General features: G+C 29.7%; 1 protein-coding gene across 1 annotated transcript; it reads left to right on the top strand.

Moving 5' to 3' along the window:
* Positions 1-5,102: 5,102 nt before the first annotated feature.
* Positions 5,103-13,545, top strand: LOC132746602 (slit homolog 2 protein-like). The gene is made up of 15 exons (XM_060735808.1): positions 5,103-5,241; positions 5,357-5,464; positions 5,851-6,001; positions 6,448-6,567; positions 6,994-7,275; positions 7,528-7,557; positions 7,875-7,990; positions 8,265-8,326; positions 8,757-8,896; positions 9,172-9,274; positions 9,476-9,492; positions 10,021-10,150; positions 10,579-10,640; positions 11,883-11,974; positions 12,486-13,545. The coding sequence occupies exons 2-15, from the start codon at positions 5,375-5,377 to the stop codon at positions 12,717-12,719; spliced, it is 1,629 nt and encodes a 542-aa protein (XP_060591791.1). The 5' UTR covers positions 5,103-5,241; positions 5,357-5,374; the 3' UTR covers positions 12,720-13,545.
* The last annotated feature ends 2,691 nt before the right edge of the window (positions 13,546-16,236 follow it).

Genomic DNA, 16,236 nt, shown 5'->3' with positions numbered 1-16,236 from the left:
CTGTTTGTTCCTGCAAAACTGGCTACATGAATATCTCTAATCAGTGTATCGGTAAAATTTGCAAACATTATATTAAATCATTTTATATAATATTTATGAAAGTCTTAATAAAATTTCGTATTCAATTTTTTAGCCTTATATTTTTAAGAATTATATAAAACTATCTAAGTTCGAAAGGACAGAAAAAAGATATGTATGAACAAATTATTCCTATATGTTATAGATATACATGTATTTATTTAATTTTATCAATTGCATATAGAATAAAAAGGTTACTGTGAAATGATCGTCATTAATTCATTTTTAGCTTGACTTCTCGAAGAATATGGACATCTAATGCAGTCGCCCCGGCGTCGGCGTTGGCGTCAACGTCCGGGTCGGTGTCTGCGTTGGTTAAAGTTTTTTTTATAAAACCAAATATTTCAATTATTGCTTGAGATATTCAATTGAAACTTACAATACTTATTTATAGTAACAATGTACATCAGATTGACAAGTTGGATAATTCTGCCTACAATATTTACAGAATTATGCCCCTATTTAACTTAGAAATTTTGGTTAAAGTTTTTTGTTAAGTCAAATATCTCAATTATTGCTTGATATATTCTATTGAAATTTACAACACTTTTTTGTAGTAACAATGTTCATTAGTTTGCAAAGTAGCAGAAGTCTTCCTGCAATATTTGTAAAATTATGCCCCTTTGAAACTTAGACATTTTGGTTAAACGTTAAAGGTCTTAAGAACTAACAAAGATATTTACTTGAAACTTTACACATGTGCTTAGGGTCATATTTGATGGTCACATCTAAAGATCCATTACTCTGCCATGTATTTTGACTGAATTATGCTCCCTTTTGTACTAAAAAAATCTCATTTCTGGGTTAAGGTAGACCATGGGTAATGCATTATCTCCACTTTGAAGAGTATTCAAATAAGCTAGAATCGCTTGTAAACTACATTGAAATTGAGGGGCGTTGGTTCAAACCCCGGAACGGGCAACTTTTTTTCTTTCTTTTTTCTTTTTAACATTATTTATGTATCTCTCTGATCCCTTATGGAAGAAAAAAAGTTTGATTTAAATTATATAACTATTTTAGGTATTTTTTGCTAAACAATGCCAAAATTTATAGCAAATATGATACCAGATATTTTCAAAGTTCGATAAAATAAAAACTACACGGTAAAAGTATTTTATATTTGGCATGATCAACTAATATACCTTTGAGAAAATTTAGGCAAACTTTGAAAACAGACCCTCATTTCGATAAATTTTAGGGATATTTTAAATAAGGCATTTTAGATAGGGAAATGGTAAAATTAGTGTTTAAAGTGGGTGGGGTAGGGTAACATTTTTATACATATTAAGAACATTTTGTTTAGAAACAAACATTTTGCTGGTTTAATGTGTTACCTGAATGTTATTATTTGTTTCTTAACAATGAGCAATAGAAAAACATTTTTTATAATGATGATATTACAGATTATTAAAAGTTTCCTCATTTCTGAAAATAAGCCCTTCTAATGGCAAACTCTTAGTTCAGAAATATATCCATAACTCATAAACCACACGGTAAATTTTATTTAAATTTTGCCTACAAGTGACCTTGAAGACATATAACTGTCCTATGTTGACAATTTTACAGTTCCTTATGGTGCCCATTACCTATGATCTACCTTAAGTTTTACATGCAAGTTTTGCATATCTCTGAAACTATTAAAGATACAAACTTGAAACTTTATATGTATATGTGTGGTCATAAATAATGATCACTGATCAGCACTCATATCTGTGTCATGTATTTAGGCTGATTTATCTTCCCTTTTATACTTTGTCTCTTGGTTAATGTTTACATGCAAGTTTTTCATATCTCATGACTATCAAAGATATTATTTTACAACTTCACAAATGCATTAAGGGTCATAATTGTAGGTCACTGACCCAGATCCATAATTTTATCTTGTATTTAGGCTTATTTCTCTCCCCTTTTGAACTTTATATTTTTATTTTTTCATTTATTTAATTACATAACCTTTTGAGATATAGCCATGATACTTACATTACTTGTTTACAATAATGATCTAAATCTGTAATCCATAAATATTTCAATTTTCACTTGCAGTACTTCAAACTTCTTTTCAAAAGTCATGTTCATTATAATATTCTGATAAATATAAAATGCATTTCCACTAAACAAGCCGGGCTAGCGCACAGGTAAAGTGCTGGTCTGTCAAAAGGTAGACCTGTATTCAATTCCTGTCCTTTCCATTTGTCCAATGTCATTACTTTGATATCTGTGCTAATTGTTGAGCATGCTGTCATCGGACAGCTCTGATTTACTTTTTACCAAATGTATGCCCCTTTTTATACCCAATTAAACTCATGGTTAACTTTATACTTGTGAGCTGGTATCTCCTTAACTACCGAAGGGAATGGAATGAAACTTAGCATACATTTTCACTATGGTTTTTAACATGATTGGCACAGGTCCCATATTTCTGATTTACTTATTTACATATTTTATTACCCTTTTTAATGCTCCATGAAACATCCTTGTGACAACTCTATCGAATAATCGAGCATTGCTGTCCTCCGACAGCTCTTGTTTTTTATTTATTTATAATTGCGACAAAATAATACTTCTTCTTTTATAGATGTAGATGAGTGTAAAGATTCTGCAATGAATAAATGTGATCAAGTTTGTGTCAACACCAACGGAAGTTACACCTGTAAATGTCAACAAGGATTTACCATGCTGGAAGGATCATGTCAAGGTAAGATCAGTTTTAATGTCGACACTTATTTTAAAAACAATTTTTTTTTTTAATTTTAGATAAGTTTTTCTTCAAAAGTAATGTGACAAGAATCCGTCAAAAATGATGAAATATGGGCAAATAGGAGACAATTACAGACTAACATTTATTGTAGTCATTAGAAACACAAATAAAATTATATACAATTAAAGTTTTGTTTTAAAGGCACATTATGCCTCAGAAATCCTTTTTATTAAATTCTTTAGAAATGTAAAACACATGTTTAATAATGTTTTAATAAAGGATTTAGAACATGTAAGATATTTAACAGCTGAAGAAAGTAGTGCTGAATGTGCAGTAATGTGTCGTAAAGGTAGCAAAATGTAAACAAATAGTATTTTGACTTCCATACAAAATACTTATTCATTATAATTATATATTATAATATTATAATTGCCAGCAAAGCAAAAGATGCAAAAATAGTTAATTTATATGGCAAATAAATATTTTTGTGGAACTTGTATTAAGACGCCAAATATTTAAAATTTGGCGAAATAAAAATGATAGCATTTCTGACGCATAATGTGCCTTTAAGTTTTCGTTTACCTATTCGTTTAAAGTTACGTAACAAGGTGACATTATGTTGATATCAAATATTTTCGAGTATGTTTGCAATTCTTTAATGAAAGAAAACAAAAATAGGCAAAATTAGAATAATACTTTTATCCTAGATATCGACGAGTGTAGCGGAATAAATGACTGTGATCAGATATGTGATAACACAATAGGAAGTTATAGATGCTCTTGTTACGATGGATATGCTCTTAATCTAACCGAAAGAAAATCATGCAGTCGTAAGTATTACTTTGAAAAATAAAATGGAAATTCAGCAACGTTTGAAAGGAAACTTTCTTTCAATGAATGTTATACACATTTGATTTTAACAACCACAATAAATCAATAAATAATAAAATGGCTATAACCATGCATACTTGACATAATATCATAATATTTGAAAAAGGCAATTCCGGGAACAGGAATTTTAACTTAATTTATTTTTGCATAATTAATTGAATTTAATTATTTTATTCAGTCTTTTATTCATCTAATTATGCTTTTTCTGTTGTTGTAATTCTAATTGTCATATATTTTAATAATACGAGTATAATAATATATATAATTAATATATATAATAATATAAATCTTTTAATAATACCTGAAAGATATTCTTATCATTTTTCCTTAATTATTGTTATTATCATTATCATTATAATCATAAATAATATTATCGTCATGATAAATCCAGAGTAATTTTAGAATTTATGTCATATTCTAACACAGACATTAATCTTCAAAATTACAAGTATAATTATTCTTTCATTTTCAGCCAAATATGTGTGTACAGAAGATAATTCATCGACGTGTGGGGATAACGCATTATGCATGATGCAGGACGGTGAGGTAGAGTGTCGTTGTTTTAAAGGACATGTGAAAAAGAATGACATTTGTGTTGGTAAGTTATGTAAAATACAAACAATATAGAGGTTATTGATATACATGTCAGTATTCTTTGTAAAAGAGTCATAGTATGAAATTATCAAACAATTTATCTGTTTTTGATATGCTATGTAGCTAAAAGAACAAAACTGCGCGATTTTATCTCACCTTTTTTATTTTAGTTTAGATTCTTTTTCATATTACATAATATATTATATACTTCTTTCAGACATAGATGAATGCAATGAAACGCCTTGTTCCCAAATTTGCATCAATACTAACGGCAGTTACACGTGCAATTGTCAAAACGGATATTTCCTTAAGGAAGACAAGTTCACATGTCAAGGTTAGTGATTTACAAGGAATGCCACCAAATACGCTTTCTTTGTGCTTTTTTTTAAATATTATCTTAAAGAAATCATACAAATAATAAATTAGCTAAGAATTACGATGTGTGTTGCCATGCTTTTCGTTCAAATCGGGCTAAGAATAGCACCAAATATGATTTTCAGTTTATTTCTGAGTATACCTCTTACGTTTGCATTTTTCTCTGTTTAAGTGCTCCCGCTGATCAATGTAAGAAATTCACATTTTATGTTTTAGGCTAAGTGGGGTTTCTTAAAGGTTACTTAGAGTTATAAAACAATATATTTTACAGCAAGAATGTCAAATATCTCATCAGATAAATTATATACAATTCTTATCTTTAACTCATCGAGTCAAATTTTCAGTTTGTGACTTATTCAAGTATGGCACAAATTGTGAAAACATCTGCACATGCGTAAGAGAAAATACGGACTCCTGTGACCCCAAGACTGGTCAGTGTTCTTGTAAAAATGGTTGGACTGGTGATAAATGTGATGATGATGTCGATGAATGTGCGAATAGTGATGTAGTTTGTCCTTACAATTCTGAGTGTTTTAACACGCCTGGCAGCTTTGATTGTAAATGCGACATAGGATATCTTCTAGTAGCCTCCGGGGAGTGCAAAGGTATTGTTATATAATTTTTTCTTACAAAATTATGGGACTTACAAGTACATGTACCTATTGAAATATTATGTGATGTTCATGTGATATTGATTTATGGAATATCAATATATTTTAGTTTGTGATAATCGACACTATGGAGAAAACTGCAACAGTATTTTGCAATTGCCACATTGAAAACACAGACTCCTGCAATCATACAAGTGGCGTATGTACATGCAAAAAGGTAAAAAATTCTCCCATACATAAATGTTTTATGAAAACTGCTTATATCATATTATTTTTAAATTACAAATGTGTTTAAAAGTTGTTTCAACTATTTTTTTACAACGGAAATAATACATATTTGACTACTTTAACAAATGTACTCTTCTTTGTATTACACATCTATTTATTTAATAAATGCCACAGAAGTACATAAAAATGATTTAGTATCGTGATAATAGAATCATTGACATTTGTATTGCATATTATTTTCGGCATTGAAATACCATCTACATTCTATTTCTGAGATAAAGTCTTGAATAATGTATCAAAAATCTATAATTTATCATTTTGATACTTACACATGATAATTATATTTTTTCCATTGTGTCTTTTTGTATAATGTAGGGATGGACAGGGGAAACATGTTTGGATGACATAAACGAATGCGATACTAATTCATGTAGTGATGTATCACATTCTTTCTGTGAGAATAGAAATGGGTCCTACGAATGCATATGTACAGCTGGATTTAGAGTTTTTGAGAATACCTGCAGTGGTGAGACATCCAATCATTTTCAAGTCAAATCATAGTTTATGATAGGTTCATTACAAAAAGAAACTTTATCGAAATAAAATACTAAACAACAAATCAAATGACAGTATTCGAGGTCGGTATAGTAAAAAAGATAAGGTAAGAGTTACAAAAATAAAATGAGATATAATTGTCTAGTTTAAAGCAGTTCAGCTTTGTACAATTATGGTTATTGTCTCTAGTCAGGTGCTGTTTTCTAGCGGGAGACATTCCTGTGCTTTGTTGTTCTGTGCATTTTCAGACATGAAATTCATAAAATATATCCTGTCCAACCCATAAACTTTAGTAAGAAAATGTATAGAAATATCCATAAGATTCATTCTGGTAGGTAGTAGGTAGACTATAACTGTATTTTAGCACAAACCGAACTAAACTTGTTGGATATACAAATATACATGTAAATCTTCTAGATATAAATGAATGTGAAGAAGATGCTTTTAACGCTTGTGAACAGTCATGTATCAATTCAATTGGAAGTTTTCATTGTGGTTGCTTCAAAGGATATTATATGGTTAATAATGTGTGTAAAGGTAAGAGACTCTTGTAGTTTGATGAGATAATTAACAAGTGTTTAACATAAGTATGTCGGAGTGAAGAGCTTGTAAAAGACATTGTATTTATTCAGAATAACTGCATTGTCAAACGGTTGAATGATGTTTTTAATTTTAGTGTTAAACTACAACATATAATCAGTGTAAAAAAAACGGAATCGTTAAAGCTGGCTATATACTAGCTAGAACTGCCAAAACGACAGGCTTGAGGATGTTGCATGTCGTTTCCATTGAACATGCTCCTGAACGGAAGTGGTATTTTTAAGCTATAATACACAGCCCTCGAAACGTTTGAAACTTAATTATTTTACTTTTAAAATCAAATTCATGAGAGACTATGAATGCCTAAAGTACATATGAAGAAACTTCTTAATACCGGTATGATATATATGTATTTTTTCACAGAATGTTCTGGCAATACGTTTGGCGAAAATTGTACGGAACAATGTAATTGTGTGGCAAAAAAGTCTGAAAATGTTGAGCAGACATGTGACACGGTGACTGGAAAGTGTAGATGTAAATCTAACTGGAAAGGAGAAACCTGTTCGGAAGATGTTGATGAATGTGAGGAAGATACAACATTGTGTAGTGATAAAAACAACACAACATGTGTAAATACGCACGGCTGGTACCAATGCGATTGTATCAGAGGTTTCAAGGAAAATACGGACGGACAATGCGTTGAATGTAAGGCCTACTGGAAAAATATCATTTTACATTTAATAAATACTGAACAAACAAAATGAACAAAAGATATTTGTATGATGAAACTAAAGTGATTTTGTATAGACAGAACTGGATTAATAAGCACAATGTTATAGTGTAAGATTTTTTAAGTTCCTTATATCAATTTGTCACTCGAAAATGTGTAGTCTTGAATCATGCACGATTTGGAGTCAAAAGATTCTTTAAATATATTATTCTTTAATATTATTTCAGATAGCAGTTTTTCAACGGATATTCCTAAAGGTAAAGGAGATATCATACATATTCACAATTAATTTTAATTATGTTATATCCTGTTATAAAATATATTCTGGTTGGCAAAATTGACAATGTTGTAGACATAGTTTGATTGGACCAGTTCATGGACGATAGTGGTAATAGCAAGGTTGGAAAGAATAACAATGGTGAAATTAACGACGGGTCAACATTTAACGGCTGCCAATATAACGATAAACATTTACATTCATACTTCGTGTAAATAAAATAAGTGTATAGCTATGTAGCGTGTCAAACTCGTTTTGACGACAGTCTTCTTTAACAATTTTACGATATTTTTTCAGTTGCTGGTGTAATGACATTTAATTTTAGTATTACAATTCACACGAACTCATTGGCAGGAGTTAACATGAAGTCAGCAAATTCCTTCGATATTGTGAGAGGGAAAGTCGAAAAAAGCGTAAATATATATTTTTCATAAGAAATTGATAATGTAAATATCCTGTTACATATCTAAATTAAAATGTACATCATCTTTATAAGAATTGTTTTTATATATCTGTAACAAAGAATCGAGCTCTAAATTTCATTAACAGTTTCCCCTCTTTCAGCTTGGCTGTTTACTGCTTTTTAAGTTATAATGTATGTACATGTTTCTGTAATGAATGAGAGCGTAATAAAATTTTGTTATTGAACTAATTCAAAACATCAAAATACCTCTTTTTCTTTTTCAGTTGTTGGGATTTTACTCCCGTTATACAGCAGCCGTGATTCAAATATTTATTGTTGACTTAAAGTAAGTTCAAAACATAACGATCCACACATAATTATTTCAGCAACCTTTAATCATAACAAATATTGTAAGTGTAGGCATATTTTATCTGTGATACATTTGTAAACAACATGCAATTTAAATCAGAAAATAAATAAACTTAGAGCTATGATGGTTAATTGTATATCATATATATGTTAGATTATTTAACATTTAGAGATTGTAATTATTGTCATTGCAAAATTGCAAAAGCTTAAAAGACAATGCTTTGTAACAAGTTTATATTGGATAAATGAATCGCAACATTTAAAATGACATAGAGTCTTGCACCGAATGAGCACCAAAAGATAAATTTCACGAGTGGCGCAGTCACGAGTGAAATATGAACTTTTGGTGTTCACGAGGTGAAATATATTTTTATCTTACACTAAACCAAACTAAATATTCCTTTAAGAATTGGAAGCATCATAGTGGATTATGTAATTGCATTTGATGAAGATACGGGAGTGTCCTCTGAACTAATTACAGCATCTGCCGACTTAATTCAAGGGGCACAGATAATGTTTGACGGTGAATTAGTGAATGCCACGTCTGGTAAGTTATCAAATACATTTTATCAAAGCAAATGAAGAAAATAAGAATAAATTTCAACTTCAATCTTTATGAGATCATAACGTTATTGATTTAACTCTATAATTGAATGTATATCTAAATCATTTGAAATGTGCATATGTATGAAAACAAAATTACAACAACAACAAAACCAGCAAAATTACATTAAACGCATAACATTTGAAATTAATAAATAATGTTTTATTTATTGATGTGGTATGTTGAATTTATGCACTAAGAAATCACAATATTTTCAGATGGACATCAAAATATGGACCCGTGCATGTTGTATTTGATATTGATAGGAAGCTGCGATAGCGGTTATCACTGTGAAGTTTCAAATAACGTTCCAAGATGCAGGTTCGAGTATTTAGACTTATTTGTTTTGTATTGATAAGTTCATATTTCATTTTCAAGTTTGTTAACATAACTTAATTTAATATTTGGTCATTTTAACAATATCAAAATAATTATGGCCTTACCAAAAAAACGCAACATAATTTTGTTATTTGTTTACTTTCTTGTCAAACAGTATGTTTAATTAGTATTGATGTATTTCAGACAAAACAAAGAAGATGGTAAGATTTCAATTTTGACTTTTTAATACGAATGTTTTGAAAAGATTCAAATCATTTGGAATTTCCATACCTGTGAATTAATCATGTTAAGTAATTATATGAAAGGACATGAAAAAATAAAATATTCTGTGTCAGTTTCATATATCTAAGTTACCTCGTTATCTAGCTCAATACAAATACACTATGTTGTAAAAAGAATCCTTGCCTTATCCTAAAATGATTGATATTACACAATGTATAAACTAATGTGCAGTTCTACACTTAGTGAAGATTATTTCAATCTCCGATCAAAAGTCGTATCATTTCACCTTTTAAGTTTGCAAGTATGTCAAGTTTTAAAAAATATAGAATTATCTGGAAATAATTTACTTAAAACAAGATAATTTTAGACATAACTAGTGCATTGCTTTATACGTGTCTATTATTAAGCAGATGTTAAATATATATTTTTTACTCTGATCAGTTCTGTGTTACATATGATTACATTTCATATTTTTTGAGAGTGTTAGTTTGTTGCTTAACTTTCAGACGACGGACTATTTCATATTATCATTGCGATCATTTCAACATTGTGTGTGTTGATTATTATCGGGGTGATAATTAATATCATGTGTCTTCGGAAACGGAAACAAAAGCAGAAAAAGCATGGAAAACAAAGGTTTAAACACGAAACTTTTGCAATAATACAAAACTTGATATATAAACATCATATGATGTGCTGCTGCTGTTATTATAATCTACAGTTACTGTACATTTCAATTAATTTTTATATAATTGATAATTTCCAATACATGCTATTATGTTCAGTTGTTTTAATCGTTTTCTTAGCACATTTGTTTTATTTATGTCTGTAAAATTCCACACTGAATTTATTGGGTTATTACTTTAACAATAGGTCAAAATGATGATTATATAATAATCATATATGCTCCTCTATTTTTTAAATTATTTCGTCAACATATTTGGTTCTAAGTTTTGTGTTCTGAATGAGAATATCACACACATCGATTACAAAATACTTGTCATTCATTCTAAAGTTGTTTGCACTTTTACAGTATTTTTATACTTATTATATTTTGCTGACAGTATGAGAGAAAGGAATTATGGAGAGGGAAGTTATCACAGAACTGCAAAAGCTATTAAAGAAGGTATGTAAACCTTGTTCATTGAGCAGAACACTTCTTATTCTTCTAGAATTTGCTTTTTTATAACAAGAAACAAACCGTAAATATACTTTATTGAATACGCAAAACGTCTAAATTTGTACAATAGGGTTTTACGGTTTTATATTAGGGACAGTCTTTATTTCGTCTATAAAAATTAGCTATCCATGATAAACAGTCTGTTCAGATTGTACGAAATTGCAAGTTTTTCTTTACACCAAACTGTACGGATTTGCAGGCTATCCTGACCTCAAACAGTGCGGATTTGAAGGCTGCTTCAATAGTCTCAAACTATAAGGGCTTTCAAACAATACGGTTTTAGGCTTACCTAACTTTAAGCCTTTACCATAGGCATTATCGTATCAATATTGAAAGGGAACATAAATACTCTATATTATGTGACATAAGTGAAATATAATATGTTATTTTGGTTTTGGAGTGATATATGTGAATATATTACCTGTCAAGATTTTATATCACCCGAGCCGTTAGGCGAGGGTGATATTTTATCTTGGCAGGTAATATATCCACATATTTCACTCCAAAACCAAAATAATAATTTTATTACCCTTCCCTTGCCGAGTTAAGACGATTTTAAAATAAATCATTGCTACTTCAAATGAAACGTCGAAATAAGATTCTCTTTAGGGTACCCATTCACCACAACATGACGTCACATAAATACATGACGTATTTTCTTTCGAACCTAACGAATGTAAACAAGAGAAAGGAGTAGTCTGTTGAACGCACTTTTTTGGAATTAATATCAAGCTTTTACAAGCTAGGTCATATTTGTTTTCAATTCTGATGAGAATATGTATCATTACTCTATTTTGGTAAATATTTATCATTTGACAGTTAAAAAGTGCTTGTAAATCGGAATTTACATCGCGTAAAATCAAACCGTACGCGAATCGCCACAGCGCATGTTGTTTACAACGTGGGGTACGCAACGGGGAAATTTAGTGTGTATATTACCCGACTGGCTCGTTTATATCAATTTCTTTCGGGTGATCAATATCCAATCAAAAAGGCGAAAAAAATATGGAAGGGTAAAAAAATGAAATATTAAACGTTAGGACTCTGGATATAACATATAACAAAAAATACTAATGCACCAGTTTCATTTTATTTGTTACTGTTATTTTTTTTCAAAGCAATAATCATACATCTTGAGTCTATAGATTAAAGTATAAAGTATATAAATGTATGCGTTAAATGTTACAGACACTAACTCAAAGGGACATTTTAATTCGAAAGTCCTTGCATGGAACCAGATGCAATCAGGATTCACTGACATCGCCGGACGAAATATTGCGGTATGTTTAATTAATTTATATTCTAGACCCGATTAAAAAAAAAACATTATGCAAATACAAAAGAAAAGAAAAAATAATTACAAAAATAAAACTGTAGGACAAAACATTTATTATATTATTTCATATCACTTTTCGGACACGACGTTTATCATGATTGATTTAGATTTTTTTTAATATCATACAAAGACTTCTCAGAGCAAACATGTTAAAACTTTAAGTTAAGGTATGTCTTAAATGTGTCGGCTGTTTTGAAATCCATAGTACATGTATCATTTTGTTTAGCAGAAAAAACTTGGAAAAATTCAATTCAACATTTCAAGCAAGTTTGAAAATGGCGGATGATTTCTTTGACCGTTTCTTCTTTAAGAATCTATAAATGTTATAATATCTTGTACCCAATAGTATCCTTAAGATTGCATTTATTTTATGATATTATTACTAGACAAATACGCAAACAATATTCATTATGTAATGATTTATTATCATTGTAAAATATTTGTGTCTTTTTAAGTACAATCAACCACTACATGTCCCCAGAGTTCACAACGAAAGGAATAATTCGTTTGGAATTCACAACAACGGCTTTGATTGTGGTGGAGCAAGAGCAAACAGAGCCCGTAATGATAGCGTAATCTTCAAAAGCAGCCATGGCGTAACTGGAGGTAGATCTAACAGAGCCCGTAATGACAATGGAATCCACTACGATGGTTTTGAGAGTGATGGATTCAGAGTTAGTCAGTGCTAATGATGTGATCAACAAAGGCTTTGATCATACTTGGGTAGAACTTACAGATCTTCGTATGATGACAAGATGGATCTAGAGGAATATTTCAACTTTTAAGAAATAAAACCCCATTTTACTGCAAAGATTATCATATGGATTTGTCTTATTTTATTTTATTTTAATTCTGATAATATAAATAAAGATAAAAAGTGTATCCAACAGAAAATGAAAAAACGCTAAAGAATTGTTTCTATCTTGATGATTGACTTATAGTCTTTTGAAAATATTTAAACATCCTGTTTTTTTTTCTTGTTTTCTCGACAATGAGTATTTTCCGGAAGATATGTCTTGACATATTGTATAGCAAATTATAGTGTGTGTTTTTAATATTTTATCATTTTGTTTATTTCAAGTTAAAATTCTTTTGATTTCGATGTATGTAACTGTAAATTAAAGTGATATGATATTTAGCAATTGTTTTTTTGTTGTCATTTTGTTGTTATGAATGCTTCTGAGGGATCACTTTCTTTCCAGATTTTTCTTTCTAACAAAATTTCCAGAACACAATTGACAGAATTTACTAGGTAAGCAAATGGAAAAACAACGTTATTATACACTTCTACAACATCGCAATTATAGTTTTCTACCTAAACCCTTGAAACATTTGTGATTCCTTAATGTTTTATGGTACTGCTTTACTCCTAAATTTACTGTTTTACTCATCCAAACTCCACCCATCTTTATTTTATTTTATATCTGAACAATCAAATTACCTTGAAGATTTTCCAGATTTTTAGATGGGAAGCATCTGGTGCTGTTAAGTGATAAATTCGTATCCCACAAGCTTTTTAGTTAAGAAATAAAGGAAATGTCTTTGTTTTTACAGTGTTCGGCCATTTTCTTTCTATCTTTAATTATAGATAGATGTTAATAGACTTATATTAAATTTGAAGATAAATCATCAACACAATTATCCGAAAATAATACAACGAACTAAAATTATGTATTTTTTCATTCAACACGTTTCCGGAAAAAGCAATTCCTCCGACTGTATGGTTTTAATTTGACAAGAAATATTTGGTTAACTTTTTATAAGTAAATTTATAAGAATCATAGCGTAATGAGAAATATATTACAAATCTATCATTTTACTTGCTAAAATGTTTGCATACTTGTACACAGTATAAATGTTGTCTTGTTAATTGCATTCTTATGCAAATAACTTTGATGTTGATAAAAATGCTCAACAAGTAAAACAAACTATGAAATAACATAAACATCATACTAGTGTGATAAAAATCTGTTAAAATCATAGTTGTTGATGTCCTATTGAAACTTATTGAGATTTTCGTCCCTTTCTTAAATCAAGTCAATGATATATAAACATCCATTGGGTAAAAAATATTCTATTTCATTGAAAATGAAGGTATATTCATATAAACAGTGTGAAAAAATACTGATACATATTTATCTATCGACAGGTATATCAAAATTAACATAATGTTATGATATTCATAATCGTTTATGATCTTAATAATCCCGATTTCTTTTCACGATGACTTAATATGTAAAAAATCTAGAAAAGGGGAGATTCAGTAAACATTCAAACATTCATGAAATAATGAAACTTAAAATACAAAATTAAATGAAAATTGTAGACTTGGTTTACTGAAGTGCAGTAAGCCATTATATATGATTCTTGTTTAGAACATAACGTATGTTAATTCGTCGTTCATTGCATTAATTATAACTTTCATCTAGCAATTCAAGTGTTTTTAATTTTTATCTTGTTGAATTATAATAATTGCCTTAGTCATTTTAAATCTGGTACACCAAGGTCTGAAGTGATGTATTGTTAAAAATATGTAAATGTATAGTTAATGTTCCACATTCCTAGTACATTTGCAGTATTGATTTATTACTGTTACTCAATCTCTGTTCAATTGTTTTTGGCCTTGTACATTGGTGAATAAATCGGCTGAGTTTGATTTGAAATTTTAAGATTATGGTTGAAATCACAAAGGTAATTTAAAGTAACTTTCAGAACGAAAAGATCGATACGTGTCATGCGTAATAACCAGAACTGTAACTTTATTTTGACTTCCCTCAAAAGTCAATATTGGCTGATAATGGGTACAATTCGTACCCGGTCCATAACACTTTGTCCATCACGGGTTTGGAAATAACTTTACCCAAATGCTCACTGTATAAGACAACGTGACATGCAAAGGAATGGTCACACTTGAAGATGAAAAAATACATTGTTTGATTGGGAGTATATGTCTAGTTTAGTCCATAATGTATTCATTTTTTCTCGACAATTATAATTTCTTAGACCTCCTCCAAAATTTTCATCATTTCTTTTTCATTTAATATTGCATTGAATTTCGGTAAATTCAGATCTAGTCTGTTTGCTTTTTTTGAACTGTTTCTATAGTAATCATAGGGCAGTAACATTTCTCAAACGAAAGCATGTGTTTGAGGCCCAAGTAGGACAGTTTTACACTATTTGAGGTTTAAAGAGGGGAGTCGACAGTGCGTTGTTTCGCGTATATATGAGATAAAGGGTTTGACTGAATCTTCTATACCTCTAAATTTTAAAGAAAAATAGTTGTAATTTCAAATGTTGAGGAAAATTCATCATTTATATAAAACTCTCTTTCTTGTTTGATGAGATCTCCTATTAAAATAATACCATCTACTATCCATTTATACAAATACTAGAGTTTCCAATTTTTATGTTTGGATTATACCATAAGTTCACAAAATAGTTCATAGAAAGTGTATAAGAACTATAAATCACATCACTCCAAAACGGATTAATGTCTAAATGTATTTTGGTCTTAATATAATATGTTCCCAATTTATACATTTGTTTCATGAAAATTTTAATTCCTTCAACCAGTTGACAGTATTAGTCATTTGAGTTCAAAAGTCTTTTGAGCCATGTAGCTTTTAAGACACAAAACATATAAAGTCTATCATCTTTAATACTCCAAATTTATGTTCTTGAGTTAAGTTTTTTTTGTCTTTATCTCTACCATTATTCTATAGAAACTTAAAGAATAAATTTTGTATTTGAATTATGTTTATCAAAGCTGGATTTGGTATACTTAAAATAAGATTCTTCAGTTTTGCTCAACATTCATTTGTCTTTGATATGTTAAAATTCTCCAAGAAGAGATATAAAGTAAATTTTTTGTTACAAGCGCTACTCATTTTTATGCCTCCCATCGAAGAGGGGGTATATTGTTTTGCTAATGTCAGTCGGTTTGTCGGTCGGTCTGTCCGTCGGTAGACCACATGGTTTCCGCTGATTATCTTAAAAACTGTTTATTATAAAGTCTTTAAATTGCACTTACTGAGTGATCATTACTAGTTGGTGACCTATATTGATTTATGGGTCTCTAGGTCAAAGGTCAAGGTCTCAGAGGCCTTAAATAACGGAATGGTTTTTTCTCATTATCTTGAAAACTATTTATTACAAAGTCTTGATATTCCACAAATTGATATAACATATATAGTAGGTGACCCCTTT

The sequence above is a fragment of the Ruditapes philippinarum genome, unplaced genomic scaffold, assembly GCF_026571515.1.
Source record: "Ruditapes philippinarum isolate M1 unplaced genomic scaffold, ASM2657151v2 ctg226_1_1_1_1, whole genome shotgun sequence".
NCBI lineage: Eukaryota > Metazoa > Mollusca > Bivalvia > Venerida > Veneridae > Ruditapes > Ruditapes philippinarum.
Note: the sequence above shows the minus strand (reverse complement) of the source record. Positions and strands in the feature narration are given on the sequence as shown.